Source organism: Amblyraja radiata, chromosome 13, assembly GCF_010909765.2.
Source record: "Amblyraja radiata isolate CabotCenter1 chromosome 13, sAmbRad1.1.pri, whole genome shotgun sequence".
NCBI classification, from domain to species: Eukaryota; Metazoa; Chordata; class Chondrichthyes; order Rajiformes; family Rajidae; genus Amblyraja; species Amblyraja radiata.
Window position 1 is genome coordinate 51,876,251 of NC_045968.1, and position 20,199 is coordinate 51,896,449.

General features: G+C 41.3%; 1 protein-coding gene across 10 annotated transcripts in view; it reads left to right on the forward strand.

Annotated features, from left to right (window-relative positions):
- tnk2 (tyrosine kinase non receptor 2) overlaps positions 1–20,199 on the forward strand; it is a 152,536-nt gene that overhangs the window by 104,016 nt on the left and 28,321 nt on the right. For 6 of the 10 annotated variants that reach the window (XM_033032081.1, XM_033032087.1, XM_033032085.1 and 3 more), the window contains exons 10-13: positions 1,443–1,637; positions 4,782–4,873; positions 9,102–9,221; positions 13,823–15,273. In XM_033032081.1, the coding sequence (XP_032887972.1) occupies positions 1,443–1,637; positions 4,782–4,873; positions 9,102–9,221; positions 13,823–15,273 (1,858 nt within the window). The remainder of the gene's footprint in view (positions 1–1,442; positions 1,638–4,781; positions 4,874–9,101; positions 9,222–13,822; positions 15,274–20,199) is intronic. The other 4 variants (XM_033032083.1, XM_033032088.1, XM_033032086.1 and 1 more) reach the window with 4 other exon arrangements.

Sequence of the window (20,199 nt, forward strand, 5' to 3'; positions counted from 1 at the left end):
CCATATGGTGCCAGCGCAATAACCTGGCCCTCAACACCAGCAAAACCAAGGAACTGATTGTGGACTTTGGAAGGAGTAGGAGGGGGACCCACAGCCCCATTTATATCAACGGGTCGATGGTTGAAAGGGTCAAGAACTTCATATTCCTGGGCGTGCACATCTCTGAAGATCTTTCCTGGTCCGAGAACACTAACGCAATTATCAAAAAAGCTCATCAGCGCCTCTACTTCCTGAAAAGATTACGGAGAGTCGGATTGTCAAGGAAGACTCTCTCTAACTTCTACAGGTGCACAGTCGAGAGCATGCTGACCGGTTGCATCGTGGCTTGGTTCGGCAATTTGAGCGCCCTGGAGAGGAAAAGACTACAAAAAGTAGCAAACACTGCCCAGTCCATCATCGGCTCTGACCTTCCTTCCATCGAGGGGATCTATCGCAGTCGCTGCCTCAAAAAGGCTGGCAGTATCATCAAAGACCCACACCATCCTGGCCACACACTCATCTCCCTGCTACCTTCAGGTAGAAGGTACAGGAGCCTGAAGACTGCAACAACCAGGTTCAGGAATAGCTACTTCCCCTCAGCCATCAGGCTATTAAACCTGGCTCGGACAAAACTCTAATTATTAACAACCACTTTCTGTTATTTGCACTTTACCAGTTTATTTATTCATGTGTGTATATATTTATATCATGGTATATGGACACACTTATCTGTTTTGTAGTAAATGCCTACTATTTTCTGTGTGCTTAAGCAAAGCAAGAATTTCATTGTCCTATACAGGGACACATGACAATAAACTCACTTGAACACTTGAACTTGAACTTTGTTCCATCTTTGCTTTAAGTATTGTAAAGGCTGTTCCTACGAGCATTTATTGCAGTCAAATACAACTCTCTGGCACAGTGCATCTGATCTGATGGATCTGAATCTATTAAAAATACCTTGGGAAGCCATCACAAGCAAGAGTTCCAGTCAATGTCAGCATCCTGTACCTACCTATTGAATGATTACATGAACTGAAATGCAACACGGGATCTCTTATTCTGGGGAGAGCAGACCTTGAATGGCATTTTTGTTTATATCAGAAGAATTTGTAATCCACATTTAATTTTTGCATACTTTCCGATGGTATGTGAAGAACAGACTTGTAATACAAACATTTTTCAAGACCTCAAAACCCACCACTCAGTCATATGCCACATTTGGAGAATTTATTTCCTTACATGGGTTAACGTTAATTAATTTGCCACATGCAAATACAATGTTGCACGTCCACAAGCAGAGCATAATTACTAATTCCACTAACAAGGGCATCTCAATTTATCTGCTAACTAGATAGAACATTTCAGAAACTAGCCTATTTATGAAAAGGGATTCTGCAAAAACATTAATCTTTTGAGAGTCTAGGATTTTAATGAGCGTATATTTACCTCCCTTTTTGCAGGGCTGAAAACTATTGGTGGAGAGGACAGAATAAGCGCACACTGAAGGTGGGGCAGTTCCCACGAAATACAGTGACATCCGTGGCAGGCCTTTCAGCCCATGACATCAGCCATCCGCTCAAGAACAGCTTTATTCACACGGGGCATGGAGATACCAAACTTGATCGTTGCTGGGGATTTCCTGACAAAATAGATGAGTACGTAGGACATTGCATATAAGCCAGACTGCGGCATATTCCACTGAATAGCTCAAGTGTATGTGTACAAAAGCCCGTTTTACTTTTCTTTAATTTACACCTGTCTGGGCATATATTGATATTGTTTTTTCAGTGCACACATGTAATCCATAATGAAACATTAAGTTGCCCTCTCCTTACCTTAATGACGACAACTTGCACTTAAGTTATCACATTTTCCATTATTCTGTCCCCTATAACAGGATGTTCTCTCTATAACTGAAGAATCCCAATTCATGATGCTGGTGTAATCTACTGTTTTGCCCATGATTTTTCATGTGCGAGCTCACGCAGTGAATTTTAATAATCCTATCATCACCGGATACGCCTGAACTTCCCATTCTATTAAAAATCTGAAGAAATGATCCTTATTGAATTCTCTGCCGCCTCCATGTTCAGATGCCCCTATCACCCACAAACTCCCTGAAATGCAGGCAGATACTAAATTCAACATGATATTTTGAACCTTTTTCACAGTCATTAACTAACATTAATATATTTCAAACTTGAATTGTAAAATATTATATCAGTCTTGTGCTTTGTTTTGTTTGTGGGACTGAGAAATGCAATAATATCACTTCTGATCTGAGGCTAATTGTGTGCAGCACATATATCTCCATCATGCAGTGAGACTGGATTGGATATTAGATAATCAATAGATTTAATCTATGCCCAGAAATGAGACTTCTATACTCTAGATTGGTCATTGTTGGTCAACGCACAGTGGCGCAGCTGTTAGAGTGGCTCTCTCACAGTGCCAGAGACCCGAGTTTGATCCTGACCTCGGGTGCTGTCTGTGTGGAGTTTACACGTTTTTTTCTGTGATCATGATGGTTTCCTCCCAGATGCTCCGGTTTACTCTCGCATCCCAAAGGCATGCAGGTTTGTATAGTAATTGGCCATTGTAAAGCTGCGCTTAATGTTTAGAGTGGGATGAGAAAGTGGGATAACATAAAAGTAGTGTGAACAGGAATTTGATGGCCGGTAAGGACACGGTGGGCCGAAGGGCTTGCTTCCGTGCTGTATCTCTAAACTAAACCAAACCAGTACATCTATGCATTTTTGATCTTTTTGAAGTTTTTCTTGTTAAGTGCATTTTTGGAAATTAATCCACTATCCAAATATTTGAGATACTAAATAAAATTTGCTCTTGCAAAACTTAGGTGAAAAATAAGTAAATATTTTTTCATTTCAACTCGCGTTCTTGTTGCATGCACAGATGACACGCCTTGTGTAAAATGAGACTAAGGGCTGCTTTCTAGGAATACAACCCCACTCGCCCCACACCCTGTTACTAGAGGTAGGTAGGGGAAGGGTGAGGGCAACCTGTACTTTAGTTCCATATCCTGCTGGTGAAACTTGTAAATACAGATGAAACAAAACTAACTGATTGTGCCGACAGAACAGCTCCATGTGGTGTTTTAGAAACAAGGAACTGCAGACGCTGGCTGATACACAAAGGAACATAAGTTGCTGCAGTAACTCAGCAGCTCAGGCAGCATCCGCTAACCTCATCTACAGTAATCTGGGGTTCCCGATGTGGCCTCCTATACATCGGCGAGACCAAGCGTAAACGTGACGACCATTCCACCGAACATCTGAGCTCGGTCTGCCAGGACCTCCTGGATCTCCTGGTTATCATTTTAACTCCCCTTCCCATTCTGATCTTTCTATCTTGGGCCTCCTCCATTGCTAGAGTGAGGTCACACACAAACTGGAGGAACAGCAACTCATATTCTGCTTGGATAGCATACAACCCAATGGTATGACCATTGAATTCTCCAATTTTAATTAACCTCTAACTAACACCTCTCCCCCCTGTGTCCCTCACACTTCCCATCCCCCTCACCTGTGCTTCCGACCTTCCTAACTCCTACCGTTTATATCTCACCCCACCCCTCCTGCCACATTCCTTCCTTTGGCTTCACAATTTGCTCTTCAGTCTTATCTCACACCTTCTGCTTCTGTCTCTGGCCTTTGTTCCAACCATCTGTCTATCAAAAGCCCCCCTCGCCTGTGACCACCTATTATTTCCATGCTTTGTGATGCCCCTCTTCTCTTCCAACTTTCGTCTTTGCCCCCCCCCCCCCCCCCCCCCCACAATCAGGCTGAAGAAGGGAAACAACACCTGACTATGTTCTCCAGAGATGCTGCCTGATCTGCTGAGTTGCTCTAGCACTTTGTGTCCCTCCATGTTGTGTTTGGCCTTTCCATTTGATGGAATACACAGAACTATCGCGCACCTTTCTCAGGATGCAGATTTTGAAATTATTGATTGATTGGCTTATCTGCCCAACAACCCTGTGTTAACCCTCATTTAACACAGACTTTAAGTACATTATAAATTAATCAATTTCAAATTTTACAAACCCCACTGTTTCTGAAAGTTTTGCTACACGTTTCTGTTTATTCAATACCGGGATCATTGTGGCCTTCAGTCTTGCATAATCCTTGCCTTTTTGCATAATTTTTGCATCGCTTTATGTGTTTCCGGGAGGCACAGTGGCAGAGTTGCTGCCTTACAGCGGCAGAGACCCGGGTTCAATCCTGACCTAAGTTCTGTACGGAGTTTGTACATTCTCCCTGTGAACTACATGAGGTTTCTCCGGGTACTCCGGTTTCCTCCCACACTCCAAAGACGCACAGGTTTGTGGGTCATTTGGCTGTAGTAAAAATTGTAAATTGTTCTCAATGTGGTAGTGTACGGGGTGATCGCTGGTCGGCGTGGGCCAAAGGGCCTGTTTCTACGCTGTATCTCTAAAGTCTAAAGTCCTTACTGTATCAAGTTGAGGAAACAATTTTTTTATAGTGACCAGTTGACCAGTTACATTTTGGAAATGTGTCCCAGCTAAATAAATACTGCAAAACATATTGGGGTAATTGTTTTAATACTGCAATCACAGGTTGCTGACTTCCTCTATTATGTGGATACTTGGAGTTCATGTCAATAACCTCTCTGTGCTATTATAATTGGATCAAGTTTTCATTTAATATCTGGACCATTGCAGATGTGCACTTCTTGTTTGGGAACTTGTTGCACTGTAACTTATTGATAAATTATTTTGATTAGCTCAATATTGTATGGACTCTTTTTTAACCTCATAGATTGTACCTGGGCAATCCCATGGATCCACCAGATGTACTTGGACTGGATATGAAACTGACCAGGCCAACACAGCTGCCAGGAAGATCAAAGAGTAAGAAATAAAGGGGAAAAATAAGTTAATGTTTTCCTTTCGTGTAAATTTTGATTTCTTTGTTACAATTGTCAAGAATACCACAAAACTCAAATGTGACTATCAGCTATGCCGTCATGCATAATAGACATTTATAGCTGGGATCCTTAGGTCTGTACAGTTTTACAACGTATTTAATATTAGAAGCTCTTCAGGATGTAGTTTGAAATTATGGTTCTTGCTATGTGCTGAAATGGAACCAAAGATGTTTCTGCTTTTGTATTCTACAGGATCAGAAAGTTTGTTTTATCTATTGCTGACACTTCTGGAATGAAGACTTCAGGCTTGTATTCCAGAAATCTACAAAGATCTAAAAGATTTACCCGAATGGTTAAACCTAGGAAGTGAAAAGGGCATAAGGTTATCGAAAGTCCCCTGTACAGCCAGTTGCCCTATTGATTCCATATAAATCCTTACTAGAGCACCCAATCAGTCTATTCTCCTGCTCTGTCCTATTAGACATGTAAGTTTATTTTTTCGTGCCAATTCGGTTAAAGCCTGACAACCCATTTGCAGTTTGGCAAGATCGACTGTGTATCAGCTTCTGGTCAGGAATGAACAGCATTGAATCCTGGGTCGGCTGAGGTCAGGCCTGATCAAGGCCTTGCAGTATCATGGTGCTGTACAGGCACTTTCTTCGGGGCAGGCAGCACTCTTGAGTTGGTGTATCCAACTCAGATAACACGCTGCATGAAAAGTACATAAATCTGAGGAGATGAGGCAAAATTAGGAATTCTCTGGGATGGAGAGGCAATGAGTTTGACAAAAGAAACACAGCCACCTTAGATTTTTGCAAGGGTTGCTGTATTAAAATGTAGACACTATGTTGTCAGGTGGTCATATGCCCTGTGCCCTGGATGGGCATCTGAACCGCATCATGTTTGTAATGAACATGCTTAATGGAGATAGTAAGTCATATTGGACCGTGGCTAGCTTTAGGTCAAGTTTTAGGTCAACCGATCATTATTTATTTCCACCTGAAATGTTTGATTGTTTCAACTTCCACTGACCTCACATTTGATTTTAATGACATAAAAGGAAGCAGTTGCACATTTGGGATTTTGCTGACTCTTGATATATAAAAACATATTTCAGAGGTATTTCTTGTGCTTTGAATAAAAATAGAGATATTGTCATTGTTGCTTGGAAAGTTGATGTTATCTGAGGTTGGGATCAGGTTCCCATTCCATGAAGCCAGTGTGTTTATATACAATGTCTCTCTCTCTCACTCATCTGCCTAGATGATGATTAAGCTTTTTGAACTGTTGTGGCATTCACTAGTAAATACTTTGTTACAAAGAGGTTTCCAGGCCATTTTGACAAATTCCACGAGTAGGCAAATTCTAGGCAAATGCTGTGCAACTTGGATAAATGTGAATTTGGTTATTTTCGTAGGAAAGGCGCAATATTATTTAAATAGGAAATGTTGATGTACAAAGCCATCTTGATCATTCAAAAGCTAACAAGCAAATGCAAACAGTTAAGGTGGCAAAAATGCTATATTAACCTTGATTCTGAGAGGTATGGAATAGAGAAACCTAAATGTTTTCCAGCTTTTATTGCCCCTTGGTGGAGGCTGCAACTTTGTTCCCTTTTATAAGGCTAGAGATACAGCGCGGAAACAGGCCCTTCGGCTCACCGAGTCAGCAGCGACTAGTGATCCCCGCACACTAACACTGTCCTACACACACTGGAGACAATGTACATTTATACCAAGCCAATTAACCTACAAACCTGTACGTCTTTGGAGTGTGGGAGGAAACCGAAGATCTTAAAAAAACCCATGTGGTCACGGGGAGAACATACAAACTCCATACAGACAGGATCCATAGTCGGAATCGAACCCGGGTCTCTGGCAAAGGCAGCAACTCTACCGCTGCGCCACTGTGCCGCCTGTACTTGTGCTATAAAAGGGTTTAGTAGATGTTTTTCAGAACTATTATATTCCCTCTCTCTCTTTGTGTGTTGTGTATGTGGGCGGGGTTTTTAGAAGCAGGTGAACACCATTCAGTCCTTGTAGCCTGCTCCACAATGTAATGTTCTATCTTCATACCATATTCCTGTGCTCTCCCCGTATCACTGCACACACCTTGTGTCTAGAAATCTAGCGATCTCCTTAATTATATTCAGCAACTTGGCATTGACTGCCTTCTGAGGGAGAGAATTCCACACGTTCACCATTCCATGAGTGTAGAAAGTCTCAGTCCTATATGCCTCTCACCAGATCCTGAAATTGTGCCCCTCTTATTCTAGACCCTCTAACCAGGAGCAAGATCTCATCCAGCGTGTCTAGCCCTGTCAGAAATTTGTATGTTTAATTTAATTCCCTTTTTATTCTTTAAATGAAAGTTAATGTAGACCGAATCACCCAATCTCTCCTTGTACCACAAGCCTGCCATTCCCGGAATCCATTTGGTGATCCTTCGCCACATCCTCTTTACAGCAGCAAATCTGATTTTTATATTAGAGGGACCACAATTGTATACAGTATTCCAGATGCCTGTAAACCTGTGGCAAAACATTTTGGCTTCTCCAAACCTGTCAACATACCATTTAGCCACCTGAACTGCTTGCTTCTCCTGCTTGTTTACTTTTAGTAAATAATGTAGAAGGGCATCAAGATTATTGTCCTATTTAAATAATATTGTCTTTGCTTTTTTTCCACACAAATCTAAATAAATTCACATCTACTCAAGTTATACAGAATTTGCCAAGAATTTGCCTACTTACAGTATCTAAATTGGCATTAAACCTATTTGTTATCAGGAGTTAACCCCCTGATGACGCATAATCCTAAGATTTCTTTCATCAACCTGAGAAATATTAAATTTGGTTCCCTTGCCCATATCGTCCATCTATATTGTGAATACCTGGGATCCAAACACTGATCAATGTCGTTCCAAGGGGTGGCACACTGGCGCAGCGGTAGAGTTGCTGCCTTACAGCGCCAGGGACCCGGGTTCGATCCTGACTACTAAGGGTGCTGCCTGTAAGGAGTTTGTACGTTCTCCCCGTGACCTGTGTGGATTTTGTCTGGAGTGCTCCGGTTTTCTCCCACACTCCAAAGATGTTAGGTTTGTAGGTTAATAGGCTTGGTATAAATGTTAATTGTCCCCAGTGCGTGCAGGATAGCGCTAGTGTGCGGGGATCGCTGGTCGCTGCGGACTCGGTGGGCTGAAGGGCCTGTTTCCGTGCTGTATCTCTAAATTAAACTAAACTAAGCCTCTATAGTCACTGCCTGCCACACTGAGGAAGTCCCATTTATTTCTACTCTCTGCATACTGTAAGTGAACCAATTTTAATTGGCTCAAACACCATTTACTTTCACACTAATCTCCCATGGCTGGCTGAAAATCCAATTATATAACTTCTATTTGTTCTCCATTATCTATTCATCCTTAAAAATTCTATTTCTCTTTCATAAATTAATGTTGACATTGTCTTAATCCTTTTGATATTTTCTACATGTCCTGTTATTAGTTCCTTTATAATACAGTTCAGTGTTTTCTCTCCTCATGACATACACTCTGACGATTCCTGTTCGTTCTCCCTCGTTTGAAAAAAAAATTGGATTAGATTTCACATTCTCCCCCCTGCACGGACTATTTCAAAATCCATATAATTTTGGAATCTGCCAACATTGCATTCATTATATCCATGGCTACCTCTGTTAGTACTCAAGGATGCAGATTATTCTGGGAATTTAGCAGCATTTCAGTGGCACGTAACTAGCACCGCTTTCTTTTAATTATGCCGTGTTAAAACAATTTGGTTCTGTTGGATTCCTAGAAAGTTATTGGTGTCCTTGTGCTCCATGTTCCTTTATCCCAGTTTCTGACTGAAAGCTACAGAATCAGAGTCAGTCACGTATCTGTGCTTTCTAAGAAATGTTTTCCTGCTCCAAGTCTGAATAATCAGTACTTGGAGCAGTATCAGCTCCAATCAGTTGGAGCAAGCACATTTTATAAAGATGAAAGTACACTGAGCATAAATCTGAACATTTAGCTTCTCAGCTAGGAAGATGGAATACACTGCAGCTAACTGTTCATTCCTTCTCTAAAAATGCCTGCCCAGGTGGTTCATTACAGGTTGAGATATGTGTTTTGCAAGTTGTCTGCTGGTGCAGTTTGGTGTGATTGTGCTAATGACCATGGCCTTTTCTTTCCGTGCTCTCTCTTAACACTTGCAGAGGAGCCTCCTCCACGTCCTCCTCAGCCAACAATCTACGGCAAGAGTAAGTTGCGGCATTTTCTGCAGTTTAAGGGATGTTCCTGCCCTCTCTGTTCCATGTTAGCCCCTCTCTTTAAAGGTATTTTCTGATGTACCATCAGTCTGGAGGCATGGGGTTTGTTGTGTGACGGGGTTTGGCACAGAACTGAGATCGGAGGACTCTGGTCTAAATGCTGTTCTGCCCAATTATCATCAAATGAAACTTGATCATAATCTAAACATTGCTTTACCTTATAAATTTAAATTGGACAGATTACTAAAGTAGAATGTGTCTCTTTCATGCGCATTCTGCCATAGTTCATTGACATTCATTTTAAACTTCCAAAGGGCTTTGAACAGTATTTGGCCATCATTTTGAGGAACATGTTAGGGCCTTATTGAGATTAAACAATACTGTGAAGACCTTCCATACTTTATTAATAACCCCTTTCTCATTTCTGTTTTGCCCTCATGGTTGTTTACTATCACTTGGTTGACACATTTTTTGTTTTAAGTGATTTTTGTTTGTCACACAAATCTGAGAAACCAGAAAAGTTTGGGATTTTGATTTCCTGTACTTGGTTTGTTTCTGGAGGGGACAGCCACGAACTGTTCAACAATTGTGTGTAGTACAATTAGTTGCAGTTCTGCCACTGGAAGTGTTGCAAGCAGCACGTATTTCTGAATCATAAATACAACATAGCCACAGAGGAGCATTGCGGTTACTGACATAGCTCTTTTTGTTATTGAATATTACTTGAGCCAGCTCTGCCCAATAACGGTGCTCTTTCTTCAGGGACATCAGGGAGCTATGACTTCATGCCACCCTTTAAGATTCACGTAATATAGAATGGCACACTTCAGCAAGGAATTGTAAATTGTCAAAGCTGAACCAAAGTTGTGTACACCCTGGCAGAAATCCTACCCAACTGTAGTGGAATTGCACACGGTTTAAAAAAGGACTATTGCAATTCTGACGTCCAGGTCAATGCCATACGTATTGGTTGAAGACATTTAAGGCTGAGATCAGTATATTTTTGGATGTCAGGGGAAATATACACAGGGTAACGAAGTGAGTATGAGGTGGTGAACACCATGATTTTTTGATTTACTGAGTGGACTTGACAAGATGTCTCTCTCACTCCAGCTTTTATTTCTAACATTCTTAACTATGGATACCAAATTATTAACTGACCATCTATCCCATTTCTTATTTATGTGACCTCATCTACAAATTCTCTGCCCTGTTTACATTTCAAAAATAATTTATTGACAATGAAATGTTTTGGGACATCTTGAGGATCTGAAAAGTAATTTCTTCATTATAATTGCCCTAATAGAGATGGATGAAGAGAGCATCCAATGCAACACGCAGCTTCCATTGAGGTAAAGTTGACCTACGTTGATCAGGCAGCTAAAATATAAAGTGTATTTTTCCGTGGGTCATGGTCAAGATATCTTGGCACTCAACACTGATGTTTGGCCTGATCTGCTGAGAACCAAGTCTCATCTATTTGTTACCTGCAAGAGATATGAATTGAGTGTGAGGACAATGACAATATAAAATTGCCCTTAATTTGGCAGTTCTACTCTAAAGTGACAAGTTCACCTGCATTTGATGAAGTGAGGGATGCATTTCTTTTTCCACATCTTTCATAGTTGAAGATGTTACCGTCACGAATATCCGGGTCATAATCTTTATTTATAGGTTCGTATAGTATGTGCTACAGCTCCAAAAATGAAACCATTTGCAACGTTATGGCAGAACACTCTGGTAGAACCGTAACAAAATGCATGATTGATGGAATTGAGTTTCCAATAATCAGTTACAGCAGTTTTCACAAAACTGAATAGAGTCTTTACATGTTCTTGAGCAGTAGGTAGGTTGCAGTGCAAAACAGTAGCTGTTTCAAGTAGGGGAACAAACTAAAAAAACAGCTGTGGAAAATGCTGGGAACACACAGCAGGTCAGGCAGCATCTGTGAAAGAGAAACAAAGTTAATGTTTCAGTTTGAAGAAAGGTTTTGCCAAAGAATGTTAACACTGTTTCGCCTTCCAACGAATGCGATGTGTTCCCAGCATTTACTGTTTTTATTTCAGATTTTCAGGGTTTGTTTTTATCCTAAAAACAAGAACAATATTTCTACATAAATTATGCTTCTTATACTTTCAACATTTTACCAAAAGTAATACTTGCGCTGTCACCTCCAGCATTAAAACGTTTTAGTTTTGATCCATTTCTGTGTTTCTATTGTGGATTTGTAATCCCATGTAGTACAAGAACCTTTGTGTCTCACCAATTTTTTACACCGATTTCTCTGTTATTTCCTGCATGGTTTGAGTATGTGTGTGTGTGTGTGTATGTAATCATTAAAGAAAAACAAAATAAAACTGATGATTTATCTGGTAGTCACTAGTAATTGACAACATGCCATTCACCGGTCACTTCTTATTTTTTACAATAGCCATAGTAGTCGATTCTTTTTGCATTCTGCTGTATACCAACTTTCAGGCGGTATTTGGTCCTTTGTGTTAAGACACAGACCAGGTCAAATGGGAATAAAGACATTTGCTCATCAGTGGCTTGACTTTATGGAACAGCAAATGCAAGATTTTCATGTACAGTAAACCCTTATTATTCAAGATTCAATTTAATTGTCACATGTACCAATTAAGGTAGAGTGAAATTTGAGATTATGGACCTCTTTATAACGGATTTTGGTTTTTAATGCACTGTTCCTTGAAGAACACAGGCTGTGAGTTGCTCGATGGAGGCTTTTGAAATAGACCAGGCATTGAAATTAACAAGCATTCGCTTAGATGGATTTATTAAACAATGTAACACACAGCCTTTAGTATTTTCAGCTTGCAGTACAAAAATAATTTTTTTGCTGTAAAAAATAACATTAAAGATCGAAGTCCTTTCACCCTGAACTTCAGGTGGGCAGCTGGTCATGGGAATCTCACTTAGAGCATGACTGGGTTTCCTCACCCAACAACCCAGACCTCCCATTTTGCTCTCAATCTCTGAATGTGGGTGGCGATTATTGCCGCGCTGGACAATGTGGTGCAGGGGGACATCTTGTGCCACTACGCTCCGTGTGCGGAGGGGGGCCTCAGTGACAGGGCTCCAGGATTCTGACCTGCCACCCGGGCAGTGATGTAAAGGGGGGGGGGGGAAAGCCCCAACTTGGTTATAACAGACAATCGGCAATAACTGGCACCATCCCCCCTGCACCCCATGGTCTGTTATAACGAGGGTTTACTGTATTTTATTAATGTACTATGTATTTAAAAGGATACATTAACATTTGTTTTATTAATAACTATTTTTGAATACATTAGGCCAAATAAATGTAAAAAGTTCACTTCCAAGAGGTACATTTCTTGTCATTCGTGTTATGTTCTGGTTCTAGATGCTGCTACTTTCTATTTCAGCTCCTCAACTTTCTGGAACAAGGCCATAGAGTAGTACATTATTATTTTATTTTTCCATACAGGCACGCTAAATTTCATAATTGTTGTTGTTTATTCAATCTTGCAGATGATAATTTTCACTGCTGCAGGAGGTAAAGTAATATTGATCTTTAATTTTGTATCTGGGAGATTTATAGTCTGCCTTCCAGCCAGAAGGTGCCGTGTTGAGGTATCACATGATTGATAGAATAGTTGTTCACCGATGATGAGATCAGACGTCACCTCAAAATTGCACACCCATCAAATCAAAATCTAACTTGGCATAGTGAATAGCAGAATCTAGTCTGGAACCAAATATATTTTTCACTGCTTCAAGGGTATTTGTTTTTATTTTGTCATTCAGTGATGCTACTAAAAGATTTTAAAAGTTATTGGTTGTCTGTAAAACATCCCAAAATCACCAGTGCAGAAAAAGCATTCAAAGTAAGGACCATTTCATTTGCCAGAAATAATATTCATCATTTCCTTCAGTAATGTATCTCAGAATTCTGTGCATCTACAAACAAAAGCAACACATCAAATCAAGATGTTAATAGAGAATGGATTTCATGATTTAACTTTAGGAGGACATGGACAAATTTGTGAGTTGGCCAGAGAAATGATAGAAGTACAAATGTAACGGTAAGATATTAAAGTATAGAACACTAAAGGGAGAGAGAGCAACAGCATCTTTAACGGATGCAGGAAAGTCACAAAAGACAGGAAACCAATGATAGTTGAGGAGATATTGAAACTCTTTTCATTGAAACAAATTATTTCATAGTTTTATAAAATTAGGAAGGGTTGTACAGGATAGGGAAATGCATTTATGTGTGAGTTCTCGATGAAAATGATTTTAAAATAGTTGACAAGTTTCAACATTAAGTACTTTTTACAACGTGAGGGCAGAAACCGATGCAATGATTAAAAGGAATAATTTTATATTTAAAGGAAGATGAAAGGCTGTGGAAAGAGAGCAGGGGAATGAAATAGTTTTGTCAGAACCAACAGACTCGTGTCACAGATGACTTGGGCTAGGTGGATCTTTACATGCAATTATTTTTCTTGTGACGGTGAACCATTGTTATCTTTTACACATTATGATTAATTTGCCTGTGTTAATTTTTAACAGAAGTAACTAATTCAAATAATAGCTTGATTGGTGCCGTAAAGGAATGGAGTAAATATTCAAACATTTTTTTTCACATTTTGAGATGACTAATCTTCTTTGTGCATATATTTCAGAGCCTGTCTATGACCCTGTGATTGAGGAGGAATCTGCAGGCTCTCTACCACTAAAGAAACTCAGCCTGAAGAAACACGGCCCAGCAAAGTCTTTAAAACTCAACAAACCTGCTGCTCGTGTTTCCGCCACAAAGTTGGGTGACAAGCCATCGGACTGGAGCAGATATTCGGGTCATAATGAGGTGGCTCTGATTGACTTTGGAGATGATCAAACAAGTCACACTCCATCTCCTGTATTGGAGAACACGATTCCTACACTGGCCAAATTAGTGTTGGAGTCGTACTCTCTGCTGGACAGGACACCGCCGCAGAGTCCAACCAGAACTTTGCCGAGACCTCTATATCCAGTTCCAATCGTTGACTGGGATTCCAAACCCTTGCCTCCACCCCCAGCCTATGATGATGTTGCTCAAGATGAAGATGATTTTGAAGTCTCATCAATTAATAGTCTAGATAGCGGATTAATTGAAGAGCGATCAAAGTACGGAACTCCTCAGTTGGCAAGAAATCAAGAATCAGGAGAAACTAATTATGCGTTTGTACATGACTCGGATGGCAAAGGAAAGCCCAAAGTGGAGGATAATTTGTTCCTTCCACCAAGGCAGATGAAGCAGACCACCTTTTCTCAGTCCGCTGAAATATTTGAGGAACTGCAACAAGAATGCATGAAAAGACTTAACGTCCCTATTATTTCAACTCCAGCCTCCTCACCGAGTCCCATCTCCCTGTCAGCAAGTGCATCTCCAACTACTTCCGATGATAAACCTCAGATCCCACCACGGATTCCCATTCCTCCACGGCCTTTGAGGAGAAATGAGCTAGGCCGTTGGTCTGGTGAGTTATCACCTGCATCTGGAGGTGAAGAGGATAAGCCTCCACAGATTCCTCCCAGGGATCCATTGTCCCAGCCATCCTCAAGAACTCCAAGTCCAATGGCAATTCCAGTTAGTTCCCCACAACAAAGGACAAGTGCAGCTTCAATGGCAACATTGACTGTCGGTGCATACCTCTCAACATCTCCCAGCAAGTTAATGCCCACCACTCAGAGTTTTGCCTCCGATCCAAAATATGCTTCACCCAAAGTTATTCAGGCACAAGGAAAGGATGTTTCCAAGGGACCCTGCATCTTGCCAATAGTAAAGGATGGCAAGAAGGTGAGCAGCACACATTACTATTTGCTTCCAGAGAGACCTCCTTACTTGGACAAATATGAGAAATTTTTCAAGGAGGCCGAGTGTGTGGATGAACTGTGTTCCAAAAGATCTGTGACCACGGCAACGGTGAGGCCAATGGTCCAACACCCTGAATACAAAACTAACTTTTCATCCAACAATAGCAATGCAAACCCTGGGATTACAGCAATTAAAACTTCTCAGAGTCTGCAAAGAATCTCTTTTGAGAGTTCCACTGGGAAAATGGACTGTTTTACTCCAACAGAAAAAATTAAAATAGTAAGTAGTATAATACCGATTTGCTAATTGAATTCAGCATGTGCCGTATAATAGTATTGGTTTTGGTTCAAGATAGTTCACGATGGTTGGAATGTATAAACCTGGGCAAAACCATGCTCTTTAGTCAATGCTGAATTTCTCTGCTTGAATGGCAGGTGTGTTGTTGATTGATAGTACCGTACACGGACAGTAAATACCCTTTGCAAATTGAGATTGGTAATTTCAAATGTAGGGGACTGGGTCCTGAAGACCTAACTTCCCTAAGCAACAGGCATGTGTTCATGTCAGCAAATTTCATTAATTCCATTAAAAATTAGGTGCATATGTTCATAAGTGATAAGAGCAGAATTAGGCTATTCGGCCTATCTAGTCTACTCCACCATTCAATCATGGCTGATCTATCTCTCCCTCCTAACCCCATACTCCTGCCTTTTCCCCATAACCCCTGACCCCTGTACTAATCAACATGCATAAATGTGGACAGTATTGCAGTCTCCACTGTGTTTGCTGCAATGCTATTTTATTGTCTTGTTTACAGTTAAGGAACATAACCTTAATGCTTGCACCCAGAGTTGACAAATATCCAACACAACTATATGCCATGCTGCCTGGGTAAGATCCCATCAATTTGGAGCAGGAAATATTGCAACAGATCAAATAGCATTTATTGAATATTTAATAACAGATCAGTGTTGCAGGTTGCTAAATCGTTTGTCAGATCTAGCAAAATGTCATTGATCTGAAATATAACCCGATATTTCTGCTTTAGCTGCTTGACTCGTACCAATGTCTGATGTTTCGAGTCTATAAATAATTATGTCCCTTTTACCTCTCATCTGTAGTTAGCTAACCCCTATTTATTTAACTGTGACTTGTTGAACTATTCACAAAAAAACCTTGTGATCAATTAAATGAGAGCTATGGGGTTTAATATGTATGCATTTTGCAGCCTGCACACACTAAATATGTGCAGTAGTTGCAGGAGAATTAACAGCGTCTTCTACCATTTTATGCCAGGACATGCCAGGAAATCAAAAATCAATGCCAAGCCAATAAGCAGATGGCCAAAAAGTTGTCCAAAGCAGTAGACTTTAAGTAAAGAGAGCCAGAGATGTTTAGAGGGAGAATTCCCGAGCTTAGAACCTTGTCAGATGAAGGAATGTTTGACATTGTTGGACTTTCTGAATTCAGCAGTACAAAAGAGGCCACATTGATGAAACATATATAGAAACATAAAACATAGAAATTAGGTGCAGGAGTAGGCCATTCGGCCCTTCGAGCCTGCACCGCCATTCAATATGATCATGGCTGATCATCCAACTCAGTATCCCGTACCTGCCTTCTCTCCATACCCTCTGATCCCCTTAGCCACAAGGGCCACATCTAACTCCCTCTTAAATATAGCCAATGAACTGGCCTCGACTACCCTCTGTGGCAGAGAGTTCCAGAGATTCACCACTCTCTGTGTGAAAAAAGTTCTTCTCATCTCGGTTTTAAAGGATTTCCCCCTTATCCTTAAGCTGTGACCCCTTGTCCTGGACTTCCCCAACATCGGGAGAAATCTTCCTGCATCTAGCCTGTCCAACCCCTTAAGAATTTTATAAGTTTCTATAAGATCCCCTCTCAATCTCCTAAATTCTAGAGAGTATAAACCAAGTCTATCCAGTCTTTCTTCATAAGACAGTCCTGACATCCCAGGAATCAGTCTGGTGAACCTTCTCTGCACTCCCTCTATGGCAATAATGTCCTTCCTCAGATTTGGAGACCAAAACTGTACGCAATACTCCAGGTGTGGTCTCACCAAGACCCTGTACAACTGCAGTAGAACCTCCCTGTTCCTATACTCAAATCCTTTTGCTATGAAAGCTAACATACCATTCGCTTTCTTCACTGCCTGCTGCACCTGCATGCCTACTTTCAATCACTGGTGTACCATGACACCCAGGTCTCGCTGCATCTCCCCTTTTCCTAGTCGGCCACCATTTAGATATCTCAGAGTTTTAGGGCGAGAGGAAATTAAGAGGCAATTGGAAAGCGAGGATGAAAATATTAAAATAAAGTATTGCTAAATCAGAAGCCATGGAATAGAGCAAGCTGCCAGAAAAGATAGTTGAGGCGGGGATTATCGCAATGTTTAAGAAACATATAGACAGGGACATGGATAGGACAGGTTTAGGGGGATATGGGCCAAACACAGGCCCACAGGGATGAGTGTGGCTGGGACATGTTGGTTGGTGTGGGCAAGTTGGGCCGAAGGGGTTGTTTCCACGCTGTATCACTATGACAAATCAAATTATAAAGATAATGATTGAATATTGATAATTATGTAGATTGCTGCCTGTGTCACTACACAAACTTAGATTCAAATGATCTCAGGATTTCTCAGATTAAAAACAGGGGTTGCCAGAACTGCATGGAAGTAGCCGTCTACCAGGGAAGGGATTGAATCTTTGGTAAGGTATGGTATTCGTGAAAAGGATTTAATCCAACTGCTTCAGTTTACCTGACGTATAGTTGGAGAAAATTTCTGTTCGTACAGTCCAGGATGCCGTGCTATCGATCTGCCAAATTTAAAAAGCAAATTAAGGGTTAGGGTAGAAAGTGGTATCAGGACAGCTAAATGTTACTAGCTTACACATAGACACTGAAACCATGTTTCTGAATTATGTTGCTGAGGACAGCTTGTTTTTGGAAAAGTGGCGCTGTGCCAAAATGGACTCCAGGGATCTGCCAGCAGTAATTTGAAGGAGGGGATGAGAAGCCGTTGTTGGTGATCCTCCACTAAGATCGGAGAGATGAGAATTCAACCAGGTGAATATAGAATCATCCCCCTGTATATCAGTGGAGAACCATTTCAAGGTTTCAAGCTCAGTTTATTGTCACATGTACCAGTTAAGGTACAGTGGAATTTGAGTTACCACACAGCCACACTAAGTGAAAAGCAACAAGACACACAACCACATAAAAGTTAACATAAACATCCATCACAGTGGATTCCACATTCCTCACTGAGATGGAAGGCAATAAAGTTCATGCTTCTTCCTCTTTGTTCTACCGCGGTCGGGGCAGTCAAACCATCCGCAATCGGGGCGAGCAAAGCCCCCGCAGCCGACGCTCAAAGCCCCCGTCAGGATGATCGAAACTCCCGCGTTGGGGCGATTGAAACTCTCTCCGCGGCATGGAACTCCCGAATCGGCCTCTTCTTACCAGAGACCGCAAGCTTCACGATGTTAAAGTCCATAGGCCCCGCAGTTGGAGCTTTGATCCCCGGCAAAGGGATCGCAAGCTCCGCGATGTTAAAGTCCCACAGACTCCCGCGGCTTGGAGCGCCTATCGGTCTCCAGAAAAAGCAGCCAACTCCACGATGTTAGGCCGCAGTGGAGACGGAAAGACGATATGGAAAAAAAAATCGCATCTCAGTCGAGGTAAGAGATTGAAAAAAAGTTTCCCCCAAACCCACCCCCCGCATAAAACAAACCAAGTAACACTAAAACATACTTTTAACACATACTAAAAATAACAAAAAGCAGAAAGGACAGACAGACTGTTGGCGAGGCAGCTACAGCTAGTGGTGCCACCCGGTGCTTATAGAGGATGCAATGGTCAAACATGGCACAGACTAGATAAAGCTTTAGGACTAGAAAAGATGGAATTTATTTTTCACAATGTCAAAGGATGATGTATATATTTAATTACATCCATTTCATTGCCAAGGCGAAAGTGACTTCAAAGTGATGATGTGATAATTAATTTAAAACAATAAAGTGGGACTGCTCGAACAATTTTAATGAGCAGGAATTATTTTGGTCCTGCACACATGGCAACCGTATGGAGTCAAGAATGTGAACATCAAAGAGATAGACGTTGAGCCAACCGCTCAAGGGGTTTTGCTGGTGGAAGGATTGAAAGAGATAACTGAAGGCGAGGTCATTCCACAGCTGAAGAGTCTCAGAACACGCGTGATTTAGTGTGTTTTGAGGCTAAAAAGAGTCATTGCTACTTGAAGCATTTGCAATGGGATGCTTATGGTCATGCAATAACATATTATTGGTGTTGGTTCAACGTTGTCACGTGTACCCAATTACAGTGAAAAACAGTTTTGTGTGCTATCCAGGCAAGTGGTAGTGCTAAGAGAAAGGAAATAAAGTTGCGAATATAGTGTTTAGAGAAGGTGCAGATTTAAAAAGTGGAAGGTAGATGGGGAAATTGGGACTACATCAGTGGATTCTGAAAGGTCTGCTCAAAAGCAGGGAAGTAGCTGTTCCTGAATCTTATGGTACATGCTTTCAAACTTCTGTATCTTCTGGAAAGACTGGGATGCAAGTGGCCCTTGATTATGTTGGCAGCTCTCCTGAGGCAGCTTGAAGTGTAGATGGAATTGATAGTTTTGTGTGATGGACTGGGCTGCGTCCACTACTCTCTTTCTTGTGATCTTGAACGAATAGTTCCTATACAAAGCTGCATTATGTGCTGGTAGTGTAATTATTCTCCTACTCTTACCTCCCCCTAGTCTAGTTCAGTAAAACACTGAGTCAAGCACTGGATCAACTATTCTTTATTCTTCCCAAACACAAACAAACTCCCTGTACAATACCTAACCAGCGTGGATCCGATCCTTGTCTCTATTCGTCCAAGCCCTTCAGCCTCATGCGAGCAGGCACCTCCAGCAGGTCACACGATCCCAAGTGCACCTCCAGAAGACCGACTCCGATCCATGTGGGGTTCACTCTTTTGTAGGGCATCGGACCCGTGGTGCAAAATTAAATGGGGGGGGGGCAGCCTCTACAAGCCAATCACACATATCGATCATATTTTCAGTTATTGACAGTTCCCTAACCCAATTACAAAGTACCCCATTACAATGTTCCCACAGAAGCTTCTAGAAGGAAGACAGTTTCCTCCATGACAGTCATCCTCATTTACCGG